The sequence below is a fragment of the Phacochoerus africanus genome, chromosome 14, assembly GCF_016906955.1.
Source record: "Phacochoerus africanus isolate WHEZ1 chromosome 14, ROS_Pafr_v1, whole genome shotgun sequence".
In the NCBI taxonomy this organism is placed as follows: Eukaryota; Metazoa; Chordata; class Mammalia; order Artiodactyla; family Suidae; genus Phacochoerus; species Phacochoerus africanus.
The window spans coordinates 16,284,384-16,312,337 of NC_062557.1; the positions used below are offsets into that span (position 1 = coordinate 16,284,384).

The 27,954-nt window shown below is 39.3% G+C and overlaps 1 protein-coding gene across 6 annotated transcripts in view; it reads right to left on the minus strand.

Moving 5' to 3' along the window:
- TLK2 (tousled like kinase 2) overlaps window positions 1–27,954 on the minus strand; it is a 128,213-nt gene that overhangs the window by 33,703 nt on the left and 66,556 nt on the right. For all 6 annotated transcript variants that reach the window (XM_047759219.1, XM_047759222.1, XM_047759221.1 and 3 more), the window contains 5 exons: window positions 19,359–19,454; window positions 17,946–18,038; window positions 11,557–11,667; window positions 10,436–10,572; window positions 2,149–2,301 (listed from right to left, as the gene is read on the minus strand). In XM_047759219.1, coding sequence (XP_047615175.1) covers window positions 2,149–2,301; window positions 10,436–10,572; window positions 11,557–11,667; window positions 17,946–18,038; window positions 19,359–19,454 — 590 coding nt within the window. The remainder of the gene's footprint in view (window positions 1–2,148; window positions 2,302–10,435; window positions 10,573–11,556; window positions 11,668–17,945; window positions 18,039–19,358; window positions 19,455–27,954) is intronic.

Consider the following 27,954-nt stretch of genomic DNA (forward strand, 5'->3'; position numbering starts at 1 on the left):
AATGTGAGCTCCTAAGGCTGGGCTGTATCCCCAGTTCTGTATGCTGAATACATAATAAGCATTTAATATAGACTTACTAAATGAATGTCAAGGAAAAGGCTCCCCAACACATCAGGTATGTATGGGGTGAGGACTGGTGTTAAGCCATCTTTCTCACTGGAATGAAGAAAGATACATTTCTGGGATGTCATGAACTCTTTACAATGGTGTAATATAAGTATTACTATACTTGAAGTGGATTATGGATTACTATGTTTTTGTGAACCAATATGGAAACATTAAAGGCAAAAGACATATTAGTCAATAAATTACATACTATCATTATCTCTTACTATGGCTATCTTTAAATCCAAAATTGAAAGCTTTACCAACTTTTTCCCTTGAATAACCAATGTAGCCAATATCCATATACTGATTACAATACCAATGACTTTCTATGAAAAAATATTTTAAATTTCAAACATCGAGAGTTCCCACTGTATCTCAATTACTTATAAACCAGACTAGGATCCATGAGGATGCAGGTTCAATTCCTGGCCTCGCTCAGTGGGTTAAGGATCTGGCGTTGCTGTGTCTGTGGTGTAGGCCAGTGGCTACAGCTCAGACTGAACCCCTAGCCTGGGAACTTTCATATGCCACAGGTATGGCCCTAAAAAGCCGAAAAAAAAAGAAAAAACACATCCAATTCAGAAATTGACTTCATGGCTACCATCAATTCCTCAGAGATTTTCTACACAGTTATCTGCAGATCTTTTTCTCCTTTTAAGTTTGAAAGCCTCCTGGAGACAGAGATGATGGCTTAAATGTCTTCAGGGTATGCATAAGAAATGTTTTAAAATATTAGGTAAGTAATACATAGGTTTTATTTCCCATTCCAATAATAACTGTTTAGCTGTCCTGCCTAGTTTGCAAATTACAACCTGTGGGGCCCCTCAGCTCACCATTTGTTCCTGTAACTAAAGTTTTATTGGAACACAATCACATCCATTCATTTACATATTGTCCACAACAGCTTTCAAGCTATAACAGTACTGAGTTGAGTAGCTACGACGGAGACCTTCTAAGCGTGCAAAGCCTACAGTGTTTACTGTCTGGCCCATTAGAGAAAAAACCTTGCAAATCCTGTCCCATAGAAAGATTCTCTTAGTGGTCAAGGATGCAAAAATTATTTAGGGGAATATGACATGGGACAGGGTTGAAAAAGGCAGATATCTGTGCTCTGAATATTCTACTCCTATTGATGGTATCTATGGAATAACCACTGACTGGCAGTGAAAAAGATGTCTGCACTGCAACTGAACATACTGCTGTTCTCCTTAGTCCCCAGAATAGGAAAAAATACTGAGAATATCAAGATTTATCTTATTTAGAGGAAATGTCCTTTTCCTAAAATAATAGCTATTTTTTCCTTAGGTTAAACCTAAATTTGTGACTGTTAACTAGTGCTCTTTAGACTACTAAAGGGCATTCTTTTTTGTTGTTGTTGTTCGTTTTTGTCTTTTCAGGGCTGCACCCATGGCATGTGGAGGTTTCCAGGCTAGGGGTCTAATCAGAGCTACAGCTGCCTGCCTACACCAAAGCCATAGCCACAGCCACGCCAGATCCAGCCAGGTCTGCAACCTACACCACAGCTCACGGCAATGCAGGACCCTTAATCCACTGAGCGAGGCCAGGGATTGAACCCACAACCTCATGGTTCCTAGTCAGATTTGTTTCCACTGTGCCATGACAGGAACTCCCTAAAGGGCATTCTTTAGCTATGCATTCTTCTATTTGAAATAGTAGCCACATAATCCCCATAAGATGATACCAACATACCACAACCTGAAACCACACATAAGAATTGTATCATTTGAATACCTAATGACTCATATTTGTTGTAAGAGTGGCCAAAAAATCACACCACCAGGTTAAACGACATTGTTTCTCCCTCTCATGCGAAACTTCCTAAATAAGATCAGGGCTAAGAAAATGAGTTAATTTTATATGGCTTTTATATGAGTTGGGCAAATTCATTAATGTAACTAAAAAGAAAGCTTAAGCTCTAGACATCTCCATAATTTATCCCTTTTTCCAGTGGCACTCAATAGGCCATTTGCATTTTAGGGGAGAACACAGTATCTCAGTGCACATCAATAAAGAACATACGTTTCATTCTCAGCTCCGTTGGTCTTGCTTTTTCGCTGTTTCTGCTCATTGGTTGCTGGAGGGGCCTGTCCCATGGCAGGAGGTTTCCGCTTTGCTAACATTTTTCGTTGTCTTTCTATCTCTTCCCTCTGTGAATTTATCCTTTCCTGTTGCCTAGAGGTACAAAAGAAGTTGCACAGAGGAAGAATGTCAAAATATTTTTAACATGGCTATAGAACAAACATATTCGACAGATTTCAGAAAAAGTAAACCCCTTTAAGTAAAGCAGAGATTTTATTTTATTTATTTATTTATTTATTTTTGTGGTGGTCTTTTTGCCTTTTCTGGTGCCGCTCCTGTGGCATATGGAGGTTCCCAGGCTAGGGGTCTAATCGGAGCTGTACCTACCAGCCTACACCAGAGCCACAGCAACGCAGGATCCAAGCTACGTCTGCAACCTACACCACAGCTCATGGCAACGCCAGATCCTTAACCCACTGAGCAAGGGCAGGGATCGAACCCGCAACCTCATGGTTCCTAGTCGGATTCGTTAACCACTGTGCCACGACGGGAACTCCAGCAGAGATTTGATCTTTTTTTTCCGGCCATGCCTGTGGCATATGGAAGTTCCTGGGCCAGAGACAGAATCTCCACCATACCAGTGATCCAAGCCACAGCAGTGACAACACTGGATCCTTAACCCACTGAGCCACCAGGAGGGAACTCTTTTTTTTTTTTTTTAATTAATTAATTTTTTTTTTTTATCACATCTGTAGCTGTATAATGATCACCATAGTCCAACTAGGAGGGAACTCTTGAGATTTGATTTTCAACTTCAGGTTGGAAGACTCAAATATTTGGTGACAGAACGGTATTTTTGGAATGACTGTATTTTTTTTTTTTGGTCTTTTGTCTTTTTAGGACCACACCCGCCACAGCCACAGCAATGCCAGATCCAAGCCGCATCTGCAACCTACACCACAGCTCACGGCAAAGCCAGATCCTTAACCCACCAAGCAAGGCCAGGGATCGAACCCGCAACCTCATGTTCCTAGTCGGATTCATTTCCGCTGCGCCACGATGGGAACTCCTATTTTTTAATTGGATTTAAGTTTCCTCAAATTTTATCTAGAAAGATATCAAATTTGAAGGGTGCTAAACCCTTCTAAATCTATAATTTATTCTAGTCTAAGTGAGCTCTTACTACTCCCCAAGTCATTCCCAGTCACTGATATGGTGAAACTTAAACTAAGCTAAGTTTAGAGAAAGCAAAATGAAGCCTTTCAACTAGTAACAACTCCTCAGGAAACAGTATGTAAAATAAATTAATAAAAAACATATATAAAGACTTTTGAGAATACTGTTTCCATTAGATATTTCCTAACAAGATGTCTAACTTTTCTCTTTAAAAAAAAAAAATTATTTGCTTTCTTTTTAGGGCCACACCTGTGGCTTACGAGGTTCCCAGGCTAAGGACTGAATAGGAACTATAGCTGCTTGCCTATACCACAGGCACAGCAATGCCAGATCCAAGGTGCTTCTGAAGCCTATGCTGCAGCTTGTGGCAACACTGGATCCTTAACCCCAATGAGTGAGGCCAGAAATCAAACCTGCATTCTCAGGGATAACATTTGGGTTCATAACCCAGTGAGCCACAACGGGAACTGCAATGTCTGACTTTTCTATAGTAAACTAGTTTACAAATTAGGAGTCAATAAAAATAACATTATAAGTCATCTACTTCCTCTTATGTATCCTGCTACCTGACAGATAACTAAGGTTTATAGACTTGGTATATGAAACGTACACCACGATTTTAGATTAACCACTTAACAAACTAAAACAAATCACCTATCATCATAGTTGATTTGACAGTCAAATGCTCATTCCCTTCTCCTTCTCTTTCTACCATGCTTCTGCCACCCCAATCTCCTTTTCTTGATCCAACTTTCACATATGCAGAATGAGAGAATCTAATTTTTTAAACCTACATTCTCAAATATAATCTACTCTACCCTCTTCCCTGAATACTACAGTTGTCAGTCTCTAGAACTTTTCCAGACTCAAATATATCTTTCTTGGAAGAACAGCGACCAGAAAAAGACTATACCACAGAGTAGATGCCCATAATACATTTTATGCTGTCACATCTAGAAGGGCAACACTGTCAGCAAGGTTAACCTAATGAGAATGCTGCAAATAAAAATCCATTCATCTGATAATACAATTCCCTTAGCTTCAAGATGAACTGGGTTACTGATTAGATGCCAATTTAACAGCAGAGTGGAAATTTTAATTCAAGCGTTGTCTGTCTGAAAAAAACCTTTAACCACCATTAGAGATATGCCTTTCCCTCCAAAATATATGTATATGAATAATTCATGGCTCGAAAGAACTCTGGATTGAGACAACAGAATCCTTAGGTAAAATCATAATCTTCCTTGAAGTGTCTTTGAGAAAAGCATTTAATTTCTCTGAATATGAGTTTCCTAATCAAAAAAAAATTTGATAAAATATCTTTAGTTGATTTTCTACCCTTTCAAGGGCATGAGTTCAAGGCACTCTGAACTCTCTGAAGATAACCACACAATACACAGTTTAACTATAATTCATAACATGCTAATAGAGTGCCACATTTTATCCTTGAAGATTAACTGCTTTGGAAGATTGAGATTTTAGAAATTTTCCTTATAAAATATAAAATAAAACTGATTTCCTATTGTTTACAGGGAGAATCCATGTATTTAACTTCCAAATTCACAAAGAAAGGAATCCCAGAGCCATCATATATAAACCATAAACACAGGGTATTCTGGTGCCAAAACGCCTTTGGGGACATCTTCAACTATACATTCTGAGAATAAGGGAGCTTGCTTGGACATGAAAACTGATGCATTAGAGATCAATGTTACAGACAATAAGGATTCCCACATTAACTCTTGATATTCTTAAAACTATTTAGCTATTTATAACTATAAATAAAAATCATCTAAAGGTAGTTCATCAGTGATACTTCATTTAAGTTATTTTGGGAATACAAAGTCTCATTTATGTCAATAAACTGTTACTTCTTTCAGAAGAGCCATGTCTTATCAACCTCTCTACCTCTAACACATAGAAAACTGCCTTTTACAGGGCTGATCCTTAACTATTTCTTGCACTGTATCAATTTTACAGAGTGCCCACCCATCACCACCCACAGAAAGAATATTTCTACTATTTTTTAACAAAAGTATTAACAACCTGATAAATTTATCTCACTCAAATCTAAATAACTATAAAAAGCCATTCCCTGTAAAAGAAACCACCACAATCAGCCTTAGGTAGCATTATCAGTTGAACTGTGTCACCAAAAAAGATATATTAAAGTCCTAACCCCAGGACCTCGGATTATGACCTTTGGAAACAGGAGTCACTGAAGATTAGTTAAAATAAGGTCATACTGGAAAAGCGTGGGCCCTTACGCCAGTATAACTGATGTCCTCATAAGAAAAGGAGAGAAAACGCAGAGATGCATAGAGGGAGCACCACGTAAAGATGGAGGCAGAGTGAGGCAGTGCTACCATATGCCACAGAGCATCAGAGAAGGATCCTTCCTAGAGGCCTCAGAGGGAGCGTGGTCCTGCCAACACCTTGACTTCAGGTTTCTGGCCTCCTAAACTGTGAGAGAATAAATTTATGTTGTTTTAAACCACTCAGTTTATGGTTATTTAGTGACAATAGCCCTAGGAAACATTTACAGGCACCTTCAGCAGCAAATTTGTATTCCAGAATTCAACCATACTATGCAGAAGTAGTAGAAGAGGTATTAAAAAGACAAATGCAGATATATTTGACATTATTTTAGCCCAAATAATTTTAGTGGTGATCTTCAGATAGTGTCTGAATATCCCAGATAAGACTTTTTAAAGATTCCCAGGATTTCACATGTTCTGTGTCTACTGGGAACTATGAAAAGGTATGTACTCCCGTTTTACAGCCATTTATAGAATCAACAAAAAGAGTTGTTTACAAATATCACATATTGGAGTTCCCGTCATGGCTCAGTGGTTAACAAACCGGACTAGTATCCATGAGGATGCGGGTTCAATCCCTGGTCTCACTCAGTGGATTAAGGATCCGGCATGGCCGTGAGCTATCGAGTAGGTCACAGACGTGGCTCGGATCCCACATTGCTGTGGCCGTGGCGTAGGCCGGCAGCTGTAGCTCCAATTCAACCCCTAACTTGGGAAATTCCATGTGCCACGGGTGTGGCCCTAAAAAAGTAAAAAAATAAAAATTAAAAAACAAAAATCACATATCACTTATATGTGGAATCTAAAAAACAGATTCACAAACATAGAAAGCAAACCTATGGTTACCAAAGGGAAAAGTGGGAAAGGAATAAATTTGGAATTTGGGATTAACAGACACACACTACTATATATAAAATAGATAAACAACAAGGACCTATTGTACAGCACAGGGAGCTATATTCAGTATACACACACACACACACATATATATATTGTGTGTGTGTGCACGCGAGTGCTTTCTAGGGCTGTACACACGGCATATGGAGCTTCCCAGGCTAGGGGTCTAATCAGAGCTGTAGCTGCCAGCCTATGCCACAGCCACAGCAACACCAGATCCGACCCATGCCTGCTACACGCACCACAGCCCATGGCAACACTGGATCCTTAACCCATTGAGAGAGGCCAGGGATCGAACCTACAACTCCATGGTTCCTAGTCGGATTCATTTCCACTGCGTCATAAGGGGATCTCCATATATTCAGTATCTGTTAATAATCTATAATGGAAAAGAATCTGAACAAGAATACCTATATATATGTGTGTGCATATGTATATATACATGTATGTATAACTGAATCACTTTGCTTACACTTGAAACATTAAATTGTCTCTCATTATGGATCATGTGACCAAGAATTAGATGGTTCACACGAAATCACTTTAAAATGGGATTCTATAATTCTTTATACACCAAAACAAATATGCGGACTAGCATCACATGCTATGAAGTTCAATTTACTCCCTCTGATACTCCATATCTTAAATGACCACAATTTTGTATATACGTCAAATCCCATTATTCTAATGTTGTTTACATAAAGAAAACATAAAGAAAATCTTACTAAAGGATTTTTTTATTGCCTTTCCACTGACTATTTGACACTTTAAGATGTGCTTTAAGTAATCATGTACTGAATAACAAAACTACTTTCTTAGAAACATAAGCTACTTTTTCAACAGGTTCAAACCTACTTTTCTGAAAAATTACTAACCCGGTCAAGAAACATTATGAAGCTGGAGTTCCCATTGTGGCTCAGCAGAAAGGAATCTGACTAATATTCATGAGGATGCAGATTCCATCCCTGGCCTCACTCAGTGGGTTAAGGATCCAACATTGCCATGAGCTGTGGTATAGGCTACAGACGTGGCTAGGATCTGGCATTGCTATGGCTGTGGTGTAGGCCAGTAGCTATAGATCCAATTCGATCCCTAGCCTGGGAACCTCCATGTGCCGTGGGTGCAGCGCTAAAAAGACAAAAAGAAAAAAGAAACATTACAAATCTGATACTGATCCTATTAGACAATAAATCTTCTGTTTCGGGAACTTAATAAAGATCATTCAAAAAAAGAGCCAAGGAATAAAGTGAGAACAAAAGAACAGGTATTGAGGCTCCTGTTGAGACTATATTGAATTATCTGATTAAATTTTTAGTATCTTGAGGTTTGTCTCTTACTATAAAACCTAGTATTGCTGCCTGGTGTTCAGTTTACCTTAGCCACTAAATTATGTGTCATGGAGTTTCTTACACACAGATGATTATCATTTGTGAGGATATCAGACACAGGTTTTTACAACCAAAGAATTTCAATTTCTGGAATTCCTGTTATGGCTCAGTGGTTAACAAATCCAACTAGGAACCATGAGGTTGCGGGTTCAATCCCTGGCCTTGCTCAGTGGGTTAAGGATACGACATTGCCATGAGCTGTGGTGTAGATTGCAGATGTGGCTCAGATCCCGCGTGGCTGTGGCTCTGGTATAGGCTGGCGGATACAGCTCCGATTGGACCCCTAGCCTGGGAACCTCCATATGCTGAGGGAGCGGCCCTAGAAATGGCAAAAGACAAAAAAAAAAAAAAATTTAAATTTCTGCATTAAAATTAAGAACAGGAATTAACTTTAAAAAATAAAATACCCCCCCCCCAAAAAAGGAGTTCCTGTCATAGCACAGTGGTTAACAAATCCGACTAGGAACCATGAGGTTGCAGATTCGGTCCCTGGCCTTGCCCAGTGGGTTAAGGATCTGGCGTTGCCGTGAGCTGTGGTGTAGGTCGCAGACGCGGCTCAGATCCCGAGTCGCTGTGGCTCTGGTGTAGGCTGGTGGCTACAGCTCCGATTCAACCCCTAGCCTGGGAACCTCCATATGCCGTGGGAGCGGCCCTAGAAAAGGCAAAAAGACAAATAAATAAATAAAATACCTACAATTAATAGATATCAGCCAGAAACAGCTTCCCAAGAGAACAGATGGATAGTCTGCAGTTTATGTGACTTAAAATCATGAAAAAATGATATCCACTTCGGAGAAACAACCCTGGTTAGGGATTTCATTTAGATAGTCCCAATTTCTCCGGTCTGGTGGCTCTACAGCAAAGTCATCATTTTGTACACTAAGTATCTAAGATTTCTAGAACCTCCTGGGCATCAGGTTGCTTATAGAGTATAAAGCTAAAATACCGCTACTATCAGTAAAAACTGTAATCATTCTTAAAAGTAATTTTATATCTCTATACAAATCTACTACCTTGTGAGTTTAAGTCTTTGGACATTTTAAAAACTGTCACATGAGGAGTAACCACTGTCAAGGGCTGGCAGTAGTCACTGTCACATCAGCGACACAGTCTGAGCATCAGGTGATTTGGCCAGTGATGGAGGATACAAGTTATCGTCTGTCCTGGGCTGGTAGGCCACTTCCAGGGCAACGTGCACATCGTGGTCAGGGTGTTATTATGGAACAGGTATCATGGCTCCACGCAGCAGCCAGTTACACCACCCTGGTGCAACTCTGCTATCGCCAGCCGCCTATGTGTAGAATGGATGCTGTTCAGAGCCTCTGGCATCCGGCCTAATTCAAAAGACTATTTATCACACCCAAATATGCATATGTGAGGTACATTTGAGAGGTAAAAATAATATCTACACTAAGTTGGAAATTCATGTATCACATATAAAGCACTGATGACTAATGTATAATCCAGAGGTTAGTTTTAACAAAGTATTATTAATAATATCAGTATCTGTACTTTTCTTTTAGACATAAATTTGTTACTTATGTTTCACTACTACTCAAAAGTAGTTTGACCCTCTCTGATCAATGCTCAGTAATTTATTCCAGCAAGACAGAAAAGGTAGGAAAGGACGTCTATGGAACCCTTCAACTCACACTGATCCACAGATCAGAAGTTTGAGACCCCATTATTTAAAATATCATGTTTTGTTTTGTTTTTTAAATACCATGTGACATCTTTTCCCCAAACAGAGTCTCAGCTGGAAATGATCCAACAAATCAAAAGAAATTAAAAAATACACTATAAGGTACAACATGAAGTCCTGAGCTAATATTAGCTATTTACACAGCTGGAATTTAAGGATTTTAAATGTTAATTCCCGCCCTGGAGTAAATACTTGGATGTTTCAAAGTTATAATAAAGTGAAAAAGTGCTCGAGACTCCAAGTTGCTTATGGGCACAGGAGGTGGGGCTGGTCATCAGCCTGACCATGCACGGGCTCAATCCTTGCCTCTGATGACTGGACACTTTTCCCTTAAAGGGCCTCAAGGAGATGTCCTATCCGGCTCTTCCAGGGCTTTATTTTATTTTATACATAACTCGGGAAATCTTTCCTTGGGTCTTTTTCCATTTCATTTTTTGGTGGACCCAGAGTAAATGTTCAGCCAACTCTTCACAAAAATCTAAACATAATTATTACATATCAGAGTTCCCGTCATGGCTCAGTGGTAACGAACCTGACTAGTATCCATGAGGACACAGGTTTGATCCCTGGCCTTGCTCAGTGGGTTATGGATCCAGCGTTGCTGCGAGCTAAAGGGTAGCTCACAGACATGACTTAGATCTGGCATTGCTATGGCTGTGGGGTAGGCTGGCAATTACAGCTCCGATTCCAACCCTAGCCTGGAAACTTTCATATGCTGCAGATGCGGCCCTAAAAAGAAAAACAGAAAAAAATTTAAATCTAAACCAACTTTGCAATTCTCAATTTAATCATCACAATTCACTTACTTGATAAGGTTCTGGAAAGCATAACCATCTGTCCACTGTTCAGTGAATGAGGCCCCATGTCGGACAGTGGTAAAGTGGCCCAATCTCAAGCGATCTTGCATGCTTTTATCTCTACACGCCATCTTCTCTTGTTTTGACTTAGGGGAAAAGGACAAATAGAAAATATTTTTATTTTTCTATGAGAACTCATATACAGCATTACATTTATTTTTTTGTACTATAATGTTTAATGCTCAGTACAACTAGCTAAGTCAACAATGACTTCAGGAAGTACCCTAAAATTTTAAATAAATGTTGTATATTAACATGTACCTTATTATTCCTGTCATAAAAATGGAAGAAAGTGCTTTCCTTTCTATAAAATTAATGGAATAAGAGATGAAGCAAAGTTCTCTCCTCACTATCTCTGACATTAATAAAATAATTCACTTCTCTTTTATCAGTGTTCCCTATCTTTTTAACAGCATTTCAAAGATTTTAGCAAAAGTAACCACTAGTCTGTCTTAAACTTGTAATAATTTCATTAGGAAGTAATGCCATCTTAAAATTTTCATCGTTAAGTAAGTACTAGAGATGTAATTTTTTTTTAATGTTCAAGAAATAGTTACTAATATCTATTGAAGGCAAGTTGCAACTAATCAGTTACTACCATAAAGACACCAGCCAATTAAAATAATCATACGCAAGTATATGACACTCAACTTTTAAAGCACAAAATATTTAATTATCAGATTATTACGTACATTTTAAGTTACTCCAAATACCATCTCTGAAATGGAAATAGAACTACTGCTAAACGTTTGTAATAGTAACAGGAAAACATGCTTTCATTAATAGGATGAATGTAAGAACTTTGGAAAGCAACAGCCCAAATAAACTCAACTAGGACAAGATGCCCCTGTCCAACCAATGTTACACTCAAAGCAATACACAGTCATAAAAAATGTCCCAAGTCCAGTGTCCATGCAAGAAAGAATTCTAATTGTCAAATCATTAAGAGTCTTTTCCTAAGAAGCCCTACTTTGAAATACTTTCATTTTAGGTAAAGAGTAAGAAGCCACACCAATGACACACACTAAGCATCTTGGGATAGAGAATTCAGGCCACCACTAATCAGTTACCTTTTCTATAAGGAGTTTCTTGCTCATTGTCACACATCGATTTAATCGTTCTTTATATTTCTCTAACATCTTTTGCTGTTCATCAATCTGCCGTCTCAAATCACAGTTGGCCTTCGATAGAAAAATATTTTTTTATTAGCTCCAAGGAAGACAGAGTAATACAAAAAGTTGCGAAGGCGTCTGAAAACCATTTCTGTTGTTAAATTAAAAGCAAAATTAAGGTTCAAAGAAGTAAGAGTGACTATGTCTTTTTTAAAAAGATAAACACTTCATTCCTGATTCTCTCTTATTAAACTTATTTATTAAAGATGAATTCTGGGAGTTTCTGCTGTGACACAGTGGGTTAAGAATCCAACTGCAGTGGCTTAGTCACTGCGGAGGTGTGGGTTCAATCCTCCGCCTGGTGCAGTGGGTTAAAGGATCTGGTGTTGCCACAGCTGCGGCATGGGTTGCAGCAGTGGCTTGGATTCAGTCCCTGGTCTGGGAACTTCCATATGCCACGGGTGCAGCCAGAAAATTTTAAAAAAAATTTTAACATGAATTTGGTTATTAGAAGTGGGAAAATTTTTCTATTGATATTTTATTCCTCCCCAAAGCCAGTGACAGATACATCTAGTATGTCACACATGCTTAAACTTTAACAAAATAAAAGAAAAAACCAACAACGAATAAATGTTTAAAATTCATATGGAGTTCCCGTCATCGTGCACTAGAAATGAATCCCATTAGGATGCATGAGGTTTCAGGTTTGATCCATGGCCTAGCTCAGTGGGTTAAGGATCCAGCATTGCCGGGACCTGTGGTGTAGGTCATAGTTGCAGCTCGGATCCCGCGCTGCTGTGGCTGTGGCCAGCAGCTACGGCTCCAATTTGACCCCCAGCCTGGGAACATCCATATGCCACGGATGCAGTCCTAAAAAGTAAAAAAAAAAAAAAAGGATCCAGCGTTGCCATGAGCTGTGGTGTAGGTCGCAGACACCGCTTGGATCTGAAGTTACTATGGCTGTGGCATACGTAGGCCAGCAGCTACAGCTCTGGTTCAACCCCTAGCCTGGGAACCTCCATATCCTTCGGGTACAGCCCTGAAAAGACAAGAAAAAAATTAAAATTCATAGAAAGGGTCTAAGCACTTTCATTTCCTACAGATTAAGTACTTATGAAAACATAATAAAATTTTTAAAAATCTAATAATCTTTATGTTCAATTGTCCTTTTTTCTGTTCTTCTTTCCAAAGAAAAAGAGACATGGATTTACACAAACATTTCTTACCAAAGAATCCAGGCACACCCATGCCCACATAAGACAGAACCAACAAACAAGTTGAATATAAGTCTTAGTTCAAGAACACCAGAACGTAAATATGCAGCTAATTTAGGCGTGGTCAGAAGGATGGACTAAGTACTTTGAAAAAGTCAAGCCTGCTACAATAGCAGAGAAGGAAAGAATCACTAAGGTAAATTCTGATTTGCATCTTCTAAATTTATTCTGCATTAAACAAAAGATATCTACTTTTTTGGCAAATAAATGATACTTCATAATAATCGGCTTGAACTATGGGGGAAAAAATCTAGTATTTCCCAATCCATTACAGAAGTATTTCTATAAGAGTAAAAAACAAAAGATGGAAGGTACACACTCAATTTTTGAGACTTTTCAGCCTTGCTTTAAAGTGACTAGTGTACAACAGCTTCCATCTCCAAATTTCTACTCTCTTCATAAATATAATTTCTTCCTATTAGTTCTTCTAATAAAGCCCTAGATTCTAAGTTCCACATTATCAAACACAAAGTACATTTGGGTGAATATGACTAATTACTAATACTTTAAAATCTGCAAGCCAAAAAAATAAATCTGCAAGCCAAAGATTATGTAATGTTTATGTGAAATTCAATCTGTTTTTGGAAAGTGAGCATTCACGTGAAATCTATAATCAAATATATAGAATCAATCAATCTCTGGCAGCTTATTTAAAATTTCAAGAACTCTAAATTTTTGTAGTATCTAACACTTTCTTTTCCCCTATTTTCTTAGTGGCATCTGCGGCACATGCAAGTTCCCCAGCTAGGGGTCAAATTGGAGCTGCAGCTGCCAGTCTAGGCCATGGCCTCAGCAATCTGAGCCACACATGCGACTTCTGGCAATGCCTGATCCTTTACCCATTGAGTCAGGGATTGAAGCCACATCCTCAAGGACTCTCTCTATGTTGGGTTCTTCACTGACTGAGCCACAATGGCAACTCCTCTAACACTAATATTTTTGCGTTCAGGTTTAAAATAGCACCTGGCTAGCAGCTCCTGACACAACCTTACCCAACATCTCACTAAAATAGAAAAACTCAATGAATAGTGCGTGCCTGTCTGAAAGGAGATCTAGAGAGCAGTGGTCGCTCCTCTTGTCCCTCCAGATCAGAAACATAAGCTCTAATCAATTTGAAAAAATGGCAGCTGTCCTTCAGCATCTCCTTTTTTGATATATCCATTCCACTGGCACAGCTCTATATCAAAAAAACAAAAAACAAAAAACAAAACTACAGTCTTCAGAAACCAAGGAGTAGAGCGAGGGTAGTGGTGAGTAAAGGGAATATACTGCTTCCTGGAAAAGGAGAGTGGACCTCTTTTGAACCCAAAAAGAGTCCTAAGTTAGGATTAGTTTTTCATATTCGCCATCTTCTCAATCTTAGAAAGTCAGGCCCTAAAGGAAGACCAAAAGCCCATGCTTGTTTATCAGTCCAGCAGAGCTACTCTAGACAAAAACCTGCCAGTACTAACTTGGGTTAGGAGCTTTTAAAACCCACAATACCTAACTATGAACACTGGCAATTCAACCAACACCCAAGTGAAAAGAAAAGGAGTAACAGTAACCTCAGGCAAACATACATATACGCTAACAATGAAAGATGTAGATAGGTATGCACCTAAACATGGCTGTCCTCACTGAGAGCTGCAATAAAGCAAACAAACAGGCCTAAGGAAAAATATTTCTGAGTATAAAAGGGAACATCATTTTGAGAACAATGAAAATGATCTTCCTATAGAAATCAAAGGAACATTTTCCATGAAAAGAACACCTTCCATGAAATGCAAAAAAAAAAATTAAAAAAAAAAACCAAAATCCACAAAGAATGTACAGAATGGGATGAGAAAGTGAATTAGATAATGAAAAAAGCAGGTAAATTCAAAATATAAATAACAGAATCAATATTCACACAGTTGCAATAAAGAGCAGGAACTATATGGAAGCCAATTAACATTTAGTGAGATTCAGAAGAGAAGGGCAGGAGTTCCTGTCATGGCTCAGTGATAACAAACACGAGTGAGAATGCAGGTTCGACCCCTGGCCTCACTCAGTGGGTTAAGGATCTGGCATTGCCATGAGCTGTGCTGTAGGTTGCAGACATAACTTGGATCCCTAGATGTTATGGCTGTGGCGTAGGCTGGCAACTACAGCTCCAATTCAAACCCTAGCCTGAGAAATGCCATATGCCATAGGTACAGCTCTAAAAAGCGGAAAAAAAAAAAGATGAGAAGGGCAATCATTTTAAATGAGACATAAAATGACAGAATAAAAGAGACCAGAGATCCAAGTTAAAAACCAAAGAAGCAACAACATAAGATGGAAAAAGGCAAAAATTAAACATAACCATGCATTTCAGGAATAAAAATTCAGAGACCTATATGCAGACGTACTGTTGCCAAATTTTTTTGAATACAAGAATAAAGCCAGGGAGTGGAGGTGTAAGGGTAAACAGTCATCACGGAAAACATTATAATGTTTTTTCCTTTGGCCGTCTGTAAAAGATTAAATGCTAGAAAAACTTAAATGGGGTATGCACATGTTATATTGGGAAGGTGAGAGGAGGTGGTCAATAGGTTATAACATAAAAATCTTACACACACAGTGCTCTCCTTTATGTGAGAAGGCAAGAGAGAATTCTAAGCTCACCAAAAATTTAACACTGATACCTTCTTCTTGAAAAATAATTACTTAAAAATGAATTCCAGTCAATCAAGAGATAAACTAAGAATACAAAAACTGTGATTAGGAGTTTCCATTGTGGCACAGTGAAATGAATCTGACCAGTATCTGTGAGGATGCAGGTTTGATCCATGGCCTCACTCAGTGAGTTGGGGATCCGGCATTGCCATGAGCTGTGGTGTAGGCTACAGACACCTACACCCCCATTGCTGTGGCTATGGTATAGGCTGGTAGCTGTAGCTCTGATTTGACCCCTAGCCCGGGAACCTCCATGTGCAGCAACCCCCCTGCCCTCCCAAAAAAACACCGAGTTCCCATCATGGCTCAGCAGTAACAAACCCAAATGGTATCCATGAAGACGTGGGTTCAATCCCTGGACTCACTCACTGGGTTAAGGATCCAACATTGCAGAGAGCTGAGGTGTAGGTCACAGACACGGCTCGGATCCTGCGTTGCTGTGGCCGTGGTATAGGCCAGCAGCTGTAGCTCTGATGTGTCCCCTAGTCTGGGAACATCCATAGCTGTGGTAGAAGTTACAGCTGTGGCTCAGTTTCAATCCTTGGCCCAAGAATTTCCATATGCCGCGTGTGCAACCATTAAAAAACAAAACAAACGAGTTCAAGTAGTTATTATAAATCTGGTCATAAAACTATCTATAAATGTAAGAACTATTCTTAAACAAAATAGTTTTTTAATATAATAATACTCTAAGAACATCAGATTTTACTAAGACCAGGCCTGTAGTTTAGATTTAGGCTAAATTCCAGATTTTATATAGGAGTGGGTCAAACACACTATTTAATACTATATTTTGTTAATTAAAATATAGGTAAAATTTTTTAGAGGAGAGATTATCACAAATACAGTGATATCTTTATTATTAAACTGAATCTTTATTCAAACAAAGTCTCACACAATAAGAAACAGTGATAAAAGGAAGGCTGCAGATCTCCACCCAGCTGTATCTAGGACCCTGGAAGTTCTGCTATAGAACAGAGCCCCACAGAGCCAGTGTGAAAACTACTGCATTAGTACAAATAAGGATCAAATCTACACCTTCTAAATCACTGAAGAAGATTAAAATGTTAGCCAATTTTACTTCTAAATTGGTAGTATTTATGTATAGATGCATTTATACATATATATATACACACACACATATATATACACATACTACAAACAGCTCAGAAAATTACTTAAGTAAATGTACCAGATGGTTTACCTCAGTTACTGAAATAATGGTTGTCTTATTTTTCAATATCCTCTAAATTTATAAAAAACATGCATTGCTTTTATAATAAGAAAACAATAAACCTTAAAATTTTTTTTCTTTTTCTTGTTTTGCCATGCCCACAGCATGTGGAATTCCTGGGCCAGGAACTGAACGTGTGCCACAGTAGGGACCCAAGTCACTGCAGTGACACCACCTGATGCTTAACTTGCTGAGCCACAAGATAAATTCTAAAAAAAAATTTTTTTACAGAGTAGGTCAGTCAATAAGCCAAACTGCATGTTAAAAAATTATTTAAAAAGACAAAAAAAAAAAAAAAGGGAGTTCCCGTCGTGGCGCAGTGGTTAACGAATCCGACTAGGAACCATGAGGTTGAGGGTTCGGTCCCTGCCCTTGCTCAGTGGGTTAAGGATCCGGCGTTGCCGTGAGCTGTGGTGTAGGTTGCAGACGCGGCTCGGATCCCGCGTTGCTGTGGCTCTGGCGTAGGCCTGTGGCTACAGCTCCGATTCAACCCCTAGCCTGGGAACCTCCATATGCCACGGAAGTGGCCCAAAGAAATAGCAAAAAGAACAAAAAAAAAAAATTATTTAACATGCATGAGGAAGTTCTGGGGCCAGGGATCATATCTGTGCCACAGCAGAGACATGAGCCACAGCAGTGATAATGCTGGATCCTTAACCCACTGAGCTACCAGGGAACTCTTTAGATACGTATTTTTAATTCCAGATTAGCTATTTTTAAAGTTTCTCTGGTAGGCACATAAAACATCAGATGAATAGGTTATAAAAGATACAAAATACAAAAGCAGGGCTAAAAAGTACTTGTGAAATAGTTTTTAAAATTCAAGGATATTAAAAAAAATTTCTCTGAAATGGAGTAACATTTTACACCTATTCTCACAATCCCAAATGGAATACAACGCTCCACACATATATTCTAGTATGTACTTAAATATTAAAATTCTATAATTAAGACTGCCCAATTTAAAGATAGTATTTAGAATATAGATTTGACACTGGTTCCTTACTCAGATTCCCTCAGATTAAAGGAAAATATCCAAATGTTTATTTTTTAACTTTGTTATTTGGCTATAGTAATTATCTCTATGATATGTACATAATTCAAATATATATAAAATCTGTCAGTGCTTGTTATAAAATCTCTTACCACATTTTAATACTTACTCTTAACAAATCATCTATTCTTCCTTCCTTTTTCTCTAAGTCAGAATTCTTACTATTTTCTAGTGCAGATATTTTTTCTATTGTGAGGTCAGACTATAGAGATAAAGGGAAAACAAATTTAGGATTAATCCCAAGGTATTACATGTCATTACATTTTTCTCATTACTTTTCTGAAAAAAAGCAATCAAATCTGCTTTCCTCATCCCATTCTTTAAGCATTAAATGTTCTGCTATACTAGCACTTGGAAATATGTTAACTCTGGAATCAACTACATGAATTCTAAAACTAATTGTACATTGAACGATACAGAAACATACTACTCTAGAAGTGAAACTGATCAGAAAAGGCCCAGAGGCATGACCCAAATCTCTGAAGAACAAAATTGCCACCTAGTGGAAACAAAGAGCAATCAGAAGAAGAAAGACGAAAGCTCAACTAAGTCTGTTCAACTGTTCAAAAACTTAAGTCAAATATAATTAAAATTTGCTCCTGAGGGTTGTTCAGCTCTTGAGACTTAAGGAATTCTCCTAGATTGCCAAGGATCCTGTCTAAAAGGCAGCACGGTGGCAAAAGGCCTCAAGAAAACTCAGTATAATAGCTCAATACCACAAAATGGAAGATATATCCAAGATCTTTTTCAGACATTGTTCACAATATTCAATAAATATTCCTTAAACAGTTTCTGAAGACTGTTTAAGAAGGGCTTATGTTGTGTCATATGATAAAGACATTTACCTAAAACAACAAGGATTTACTGTATAGCACAGGGAACTGTACTCAATATCTTATAATAAACTAATGGAAAGGAATTTTAAAGAAGAATGTAGATATATACACACACATATATGTAATTGAATCACTGTGCTATACACATGAAATTAACACAATATTGTAAATCAACTATACTTCAATTTAAAGAAAAAAATTTAGCTAGGTCTTGCCAAATGAGTAGATACAAGGAATAAATTAGACACTTTCACAAAGAAGGGAATTAAGACTCACTGAAGCCTACTGTAAGCACTATCCCAACAAATGTTAGGAATAAACTCTCTGAGATAATATGAATCAACCACATTTTACAGATTATCTGTACTCAAGAAAAGTGAGGCCCAAAAAGAAAAAGTGGAATTTGAGCTGGCATTTGAATCTTGGCCTGGAGGCCCTCAACACCATGCTGCAGTGTAAGCACTTCTGCTGTAATATACCAGAAAGGCCAAGAAAACCTCACAAAGTTCAAAGTACCTCCCAAAAGACTTTAAATATTCATAATACCAGTTTTGAATATGATACACACAAATGATGAGGTGAAGCCAGAGAAGTAAAGGGAAGACGAAGGACCCAGATTTTATCTGTAGTTATTAGCATTTATTCCTACGCAGTTCTTTCCCCCTGTTTACCTATCACCAACCTACCTGCGTCTGTCTGTGCTGAATGGAGATCTGTTTTTGGGAGCTGCAGGAATGCTCTGTGTTGCCAGATCCCGTAGACGAGGGACTGTTTTGCTGAGCCTGTAATAAAGGTGTATCACTAATCACAAGAAAGTTTTGCATTTTTCTCAACAAACATTTGTGTGAATGCAAATGATTAACTCTATATAAAACAAACACTTTCTGATGGAAGTCAGAAGTCTGAGCCATGTAGCCAAGATGAAAGTAAAAACAATTCAAGTGAGAAGTAAGGGCTAGACACAGTGGCTTGGACCATGTCACTGTAAAGAGTCTGAAGTATCACATGCTCATAAATAAATTTTTTTTTTGTCTTTTGTTGTTGTTGTTGTTGTTGTTGTTGTTGCTATTTCTTGGGTCCCTCCCTCGGCATATGGAGGTTCCCAGGCTAGGGGTCGAATCGGAGCTGTAGCCACAGGCCTACGCCAGAGTCACAGCAACGCGGGATCCGAGCCGCGTCTGCAACCTACACCACAGCTCACGGCAACGCCGGATCGTTAACCCACTGAGCAAGGGCAGGGACCGAACCTGCAACCTCATGGTTCCTAGTCAGATTCGTTAACCACTGCGCCACGACGGGAACTCCCTCATAAATAAATTTTTAAATATGTAGATGCCTTTTCACTTGTACAGCTGACCCTTGAACAGTGCACAGGTTAGGAGTGCCGACACTCCCTCACCTTTCTGCTGCAGTGCAGTCAGATATTCACATATATGAGTTCCCAGGTGGCCCAGTGGTTAAGAAGTCGACATTGTCATTGCTGCAGCTCAGGTTTGATCTCTGGCCTGGGAACTTCTGCGTGTTGCAGGCACAGCCACACACACAAAAATACAGATGGCCCTCCAAATCCATGGTTCCAATATGCTGATTCGGCCAATCTCAGATGGTATAGTACTGGAGTATGCATTTATCGAAAAAAATAACCTGCATATAAGTCAGTCCAAACCTGAGTTGTTCAAGGGTCAACTGTATTTTAATACGCTTTTGTCAAGAAAGCCTGGTGAAGCATCCAAAGCACAGAGAATGTCTGTGACTCCAGGCAGAAAGAACTGTGAACTACTATTCAGAACAGTGTCCTAAATTCTCAAACATCCATGAACACAGAGTAGTCCAAAAATGCAGGTTCACTTCCAATACTGTCACTTGCTGACTGTGACTTTTACACATAAATGATAGAGCATTCTAAGGCACTTTCAAATTTATAAGGTTTAGGATTTAATATAATTCAACAATTCAAGAATATGCCATAATTAAACAGATGGTCCTCGACTTAACAATGGGTCCACCTAACAACTTTCAACTTTATGACACTGCAAAAGCATCACACATTCAATAGAAACCTTTTCCTGGGTTAGCAACATATGGTACGATCCTCTCTCATGATGCCAGGTGGCAGCAAGGAGTCACAGCTCCCAGTCAGCCACACAGCCATGAGGGTAAACGACCAATACACTTAAATCCATTCTGTACCCAGACAATCATACTGGTTTTTACTTTCAGTATAGTATTCAATAAATTACATGAGATTCAACACTCTTATAAGACAGGCCTTGTTTTAGATGATTCTGCCCAACTGGAGATTAATGTAATTGTTCCAAGCATGTTTAAGGTAGACTAGCCTAAATTATGATGTTTGGTAGATTAGGTGTAGAAAATGCATTTGGACTTACAAATGATATTTTCAACTTACAATGCGTTTATCAGAACCCAATCCATTTTTAGTTTGAGGAAGACCTATATACCAAAATTAAAATTACACCCAACACAACCCTTCGCGGACACAATCAGAAAATACTAGATATTCTGGGGATTACAGACTGATGGAAACACAGTATTATCTCATCAGAGAATATAGTGTTTCCACGTGTGTCAATTTTTTTCCTGATACTTTCAATATAGTCCTGTAATTATTTCCTTAGTCATTAACATTAAAACAATGTAAAACCATTACCTACTGAGCAATTACTGTCAGCTAAATGCTTCACGGTCATGATCACATATAATCCTTATACAACCCAGTAAGATAGTTATTATGTACATTTATAGATAAAGTAAACGCAAATCAGAGATTTTAGGCACCTATGTGGGGTCACAGCTAGTTAACTGTGGAACAAGAATTGAAGGCTATCTTTGTCCACAATAATCAGTTTCTTTTTCTTTTTTTTTTTTTTTGTCTTTTTCTAGGGCCGCACCTGTTGCATATGGAGGTTCCCAGGCTAGGGGTCAAATGGGAGCTATAGCCGCCGGCCTATACCTCAGCCACAGCAATGTGGGATCCGGGCCGAGTCTGCGACCTACACCGAAGCTCACAGCAACACCGGATCTTTAACCCACTGAGCAAGACCAGGGGTCGAACCTGCAACCTCATGGTTCCTAGTCGGATCTGTTAACCACTGCGCCACAAAGGGAACTCCAGACGATAATCAGTTTCAATGACCAGAGCAGACTGACTGCCTCATATCAAGTTACAGATATTATTATGAGGAGGCCACAGCAAGCTAAGAATTCTTACACACACACACACACACAAAAAGAATTCTTACACATAATTACACCAAAGGCTCACAAAAACCCTGAATCATAGGCAGTATCATCCTCTCCATTTTTATTTATTCATTCAACAATTACTCCTTGAGAGCACTGTGTTAGGTCTAAGGGACACAACAGCCAAGAAAACAGAAAGAAAACCCACAGACCCAGTCGTCACGTAATAAATGCAAACTTGCAATTAGGATATGTGCTACAGAAGTATACAACAGGGTGCAGACTGCAACCTAGAGAGCTGGAGCTGACTTCCTTGAGAATGTTAAGACTTGAAGGAAATAAGCAGTCAAGGAGAGGTGATGATGAGGTCATGCCAGGTTCTCACGTTCCGCACAAGGACTCGAGGAGAAGGGAGAAGACCAATGTGGGGATCAAAGAAGTGAAAAATGAGGACTCAGTCTTGAAGAGGTTGAATAATGTGCAGAGCTCATAAGGGCAGGTCTAGAAGAGTCTAAATAACTGAAAATGTTTTCTAACCCTTCCACAATGTGGCAAATCTAACCTTTTCTTAATTAAGGGTCATCATTATAAACCTCACATATTACGCTGCACTAAGATACAAGCGTTACCTTCTTCAGTTATCATTAGGTTGCAGAAAATAGGATGAGAATCGAAGTCCTGAAGCTCTGAACATCCAAGAGGGAGACAGCTTGGTTCTCAACTTTAGTTACACCAACGATGTTTTTTTGACTTCCCTCAGTGCTTTAAGCAAGATCCTGGGAAATGGCTCATATCTCTGCTGTTCATTCAGACGAAGCAGAGAGAATAAACAAGTGGAAGAATTAAAGCCTCACTGGGTACATAGTCAAAAAGAAGTATATATAAATAGCCCCATGACAAGAGTAAAAATGCAGAAAGTGGGACACAGGTAAGGAAGTAACAAATTTTCATGAACAAGAAAATAATACTTCCAAAAGGTAAAAGAACTACAAAAATATAAAGCTCTCCTGTGACAAGTGCATTCATGGTAGAAAACAAAATGCTCTACTACTGATCATTCATGTGATGTTAATTGTGAACCTCTGTGCCTAATCCTATGTTAAACACTAGAAACGCAACAGGAAAACAAAGAGAGCTTACAGTCTCCCAACAAATCCATGATTACAGAATCATAAAAGAAATGAGAACAGAAGTTGATGGTCTTGCTAAGCAGGTCACTGTAGCTGTAAATTTACTCCCAACCCCTACTTCACAAAACATTCTACCCAGATTTTTATAGTCTTTGTTCTATTGTAAAAGTAATAGGCTTCTAATTTATAATTAAAAGCTGCATCTTCCAAAGTCCAACTGATATTCACAGCTTTTTTTTTTTCTTTTCTTTTTAGGGCTGAACCCGCAGCACATGGAAGTTCCTAGGCCAGGCATCGAGTAAGAGCTGCAGTGGCACCACAGCCACAGCAACTTGGGATCCGAGCCTCATCTGCGACCTGCACTACAGCTCAAGGCAACACCAGATGCTTAATCCACCAAGCAAGGCCAGGGATTGAACCCACATCCTCATGGATACAAGTCAGGTTCGTCACTGCTGAGCTACAATGGGAACTCCCCAGAGATTTTTTTTTTTTTTGTCTTTTTGCTATTTCTTTGGGCCGCTCCCACGGCATATGGAGGTTCCCAGGCTAGGGGTCGAATCGGAGCTGTAGCTGCCAAGCCTACGCCAGAGCCACAGCAACACAGGATCCAAGCCGCATCTGCAACCTACACCACAGCTCACGGCAACGCCGTATCGTTAACCCACTGAGCAAGGGCAGGGACCGAACCCGCAACCTCATGGTTCCTAGTCGGATTCATTAACCACTGCACTACGACAGGAACTCCCCAGAGATATTTTTTAAATGAGATCATAAAAGCACTAAGAAACCAAGGAGAGTCAAGAATCGGAAATTTTTTTTTAACTTTATTTATTTATTTTGGTTTTTAGGGCCACGCCCGCAGCATGTGGAGGTTCCCAGGCTAGAGGTCAAATCGGAGCTACAGCTGCTGGCCTACACCACAGCCACAGCAATGTGGGATCTAAGCCACGTCTTCGACCTACACCACAGCTCACAGCTACACTGGATCCATAACTCACTGAGCCAGGCCAGGGATCAAACCCGTAACCTCACGGTTCCTAGTCAAATTTGTTTCTGCTGCACCACAACAGGAACTCCCCTAAAACTTTAAATTTTAAGAAACATTCAAAAGCAGACTGATAAAGAAAGTGAAAGCAAGTCATAGCTGGAAACATTAGCAGTAAAACGGGCCAAGTCTTTTCAAGGGATCTCCTACAAAGCTCCACATTGTGATTTATGTTTACAAAAAAGCAGGAGTGATTCATGGGAAAATTATCAGACTTTTAAAACCTGTATCATCCAATAGGGTCCCTCTAATCTCCCCTTTGCATAATGAGGGTCCTGGATACTGCTGCTTCTGGCCCAAGGGTAAAGCACAAGAACTGATCTCTTACATATGAATAAAGTGAAAAAAACAATATGGGGGAGTTCCCGTGGTGGCACAGTGGTTAATGAATCTGACTGGGAACCATGAGGTTGCAGGTTCGATCCCTGCCCTTGCTCAGTGGGTTAACGATCCGGCATTGCCATGAGCTGTAGTGTAGGTTGCAGATGTGGCTCGGATCCTGTGCTGCTGTGGCTCTGGCATAGGAGCTGCGATTCAGCTCCTAGCCTGGGAACCTCCATATGCCTCAGGAGTGGCCCAAGAAATGGCAAGAAGACAAAAAAAAAAAAAAAAATACATGGGGAGTTCCCGATGTGGCTCAATGGTTTACAAACTCGACTAGTATCCATGAGGATGCGGATCTATCCTTGGCCTTGCTAGTGGGTTAAGGATCCAGCGTTGCCGTGAGCTATAGTGTAGGTCACAGACATGGCTCAGATCCCACCTTGCTGTGGCTGTGGTGTAGGCTGGCAGCTGCAGCTCCGATTTGACCCCTAGCCTGGGAACTTCCATATACCATAGGTGCGCGCCTAAAAAGCACCTCCCCACCCCCAAAAAAGAGAGAGATTTTAAAATGAAAAGTAAGTAGGTCCAGGGTAGGGCTCCTACTGTGAATATTGTGACCTGAAGAAAAAAGCAAAGACAGCACAGTACCCCTGTGCCCGCCACAATTTACATAATGAAGGAAGAAATGGAAAACATCATAAAGAGTAAAATAGTTTTACCTATCAAAACAACACCCTCCTCTACAAGCAGTTAAGTGCTGAGGACTCTCCTACACTGTTGGTGACAATGTAAACTGGTACAACCACTATGGAGAACAGTATGAAGGTTCCTTAAAAACACTAAAAAGAGAACTATCATATAACCCTGCAATCCCACTTCTGGGTATATACCTGGTGAAAATCATAATTTGAAAAGATACATGCACTCCAATATTCACTACAGCTCTATTTACAATAGCCAAGACATGGAAGCAACCTAAATGTTCACTGACAGATGAATGGATTAAGAATATGTGGTACATACATACAAGGGAATATTATATTCCATAATAAGAACAAAAGATGCCATCTGCAACAACATGAAGGGACACAGAGATTAACATGAACAGCAAGAGGCTCCAAAACTATCTAATAGGATTTTAGGTGAAAAAGAACAGAACAACAACAACAACGAAATCAAAGAACAATAAAGTTTCTCTGAAATAAAAAAGTAAGTTTTTGTTTTTATTTTTATTTTTTGTCTTTTTAGAGCTACGCCTGTGGCATGTGGAACTTTTCAGGCAAGGGACTGAACTGGAGCTGCAGCTGCCAGCCACAGCCATAGCCCCACCAGATCTGAGCCGTGTCTGCGACCTCCACCACAACTCACAGCAACACCAGAACCTTTAACCCAATGAGCAAGGCCAGGGATCAAACCCACATCCTCAGGATACCAGTCGGGTTCGTTCTTGCTGAGCCACAATGGGAACTCCTAAACGTAAGTTTTAAGAATGAAAAAGCCTAATATACGACCAGCAGCATTGACAGAAGAAAAAGATAGTGGATAGACCTCAAGAACAAAAAAAATACCATATAATCACCTCAATAGATGTAGAAAAAGCATCCAACACCATTTCACGATAAATGCAGTCAACAAACTCACAACAGAAGAGAACATTTTCAATCCAAAAAAGGCTGGCTCTGAAAAACATACAGCTAACATAATAGTTACTGTCAAAGATCACATGCTTTTCTCTAAGATCTGGAACAAGACAAAAGTGTCACTTCTATTCAACTTTGTACCAAAGGTTCTAGCCAGGGCAATTAGTCAAGAAAATAAAACTCAAGGCATTTGGACTGGAAGAGAAGTAAAACTATCTATGTTCGCCAGTGACATGATTTTGTATACAGAAAGTCCTACCGGAGTCCCATCGTGGTACAGCAGAAACAATCCAACTAGGAACAATGAGGTCATGGGTTCGATGCCTGGCCTTGCTCAGTGGGTTAAGGATCTGGAATTGCCATGAACTGTGGTGTAGATCGCAGACTTGGCTTAGATCTGACGTTTCTGTGGCTGTGGTGTAGGCCTGCAGCTGTAGCTCTGATTAGACCCCTAGCCTGGGAACCTCCATATGCTGCAGATACAGCCCTAAAAAGACAAAAAAAATTTCAATTGTACTTCTGTATTCTAGCAATGAGCAACTAAAAATAAAGAAAAATGTTCTATTTGCAATAATAGCATCAGAAAGATTACATTCTTATAAATAATTTGAACAAAATAAGGGCAAAATCTACACATCAAAAACTGCAAACCTATTAAAAGAAGTTAAAGATAACTAAATACCTAGAAAGAGGAGTTCCCGTCGTGGCACAGTGGTTAATGAATCCGACTAGGAACCATGAGGTTGCGGGTTCGATCCCTGGCCTTGCTCAGTGGGTTAAGGATCCAGCGCTGCCGTGAGCTATGGTGTAGGTTGCAAACGTGGCTTGGATCCTGCATTGCTGTGGCTCTGGTGTAGGCCGGCGGCTACAGCTCTGATTAAACCCCTAGCCTGGGAACCTCCATATGCTGCGGGAGCAGCCCAAGAAATGGCAAAAAGACAAAAAACAAACAAACAAAAAAAAAAAACAAAAAAACCTAGAAAGATATCTCATATTCATGGATTGGAAGACTTACTATTTTTAAGAGGGCAATACTTCCCAAATTAATCTACAAAGTTAGCACAACTTCTAAAAATTCCATTACAGAAATTGAAATGTGAACTGATCCTAAAATTCACATAAAATGCAAGGGATCCCACAGCCAAAAAAATCTTGAAGAAGAACAAATTTGGGGCGACTCACAGTCCCTGACTGCAAAACTTAATTACCACAAAACTACAGTAATTAAGATAGCTGTAGTACTGGCATCAGGATAGGCATATAAATCAATGGAGTACAACTGAGAGTCCAGAAATAATCCCCTTACATTTACGCTCAATTGATTTTTGACAAGGGTGCCAAGACGACTTAATGAAGAACAGTCTTTTCAAACAAATGATGCTGGGACCACTGGATACCCACATACACATAAGAATAAAGTTGGATCCTCTTCTTCACACCATACACAAAATTAACACAAAATGAATCATAAACCCAAATATAAAAGTTAAAAGGACACTTAGAAGAAAATACAATAATAGATTTTCATGACCTTATATTAGATAAAGCCTTCTTAGCTACAGTATGAAAAAACAAAAGCAACAAAAGAAAAAAACAGATAAATTGGGCATTTTCGAAATTTAAAACTTTTCTTTTTTCCTTTTTAGGGCCACACCCTCGGCATATGGAAACTCCCAGGCTAGGGGTCTAATCAGAGCTACAGGTGCCGGCCTACACCACAGCCACAAGCCAAGTCTGCGACCTACACCATAGCTCATGGCAATGCCAGATCCTTCACCCAATGAGTGAGGCCAGAGATCGAACCTCAGTCCTAGTCGGATTCGTTTCCACTGTGCCATGCATGACGGGAAATCCTCAAAATTTAAAACTTCTATACTTCAAAGGACACATTCAAGAAAGTAAAACAACCCATAGAAGAAAATATCTGCAAATCATA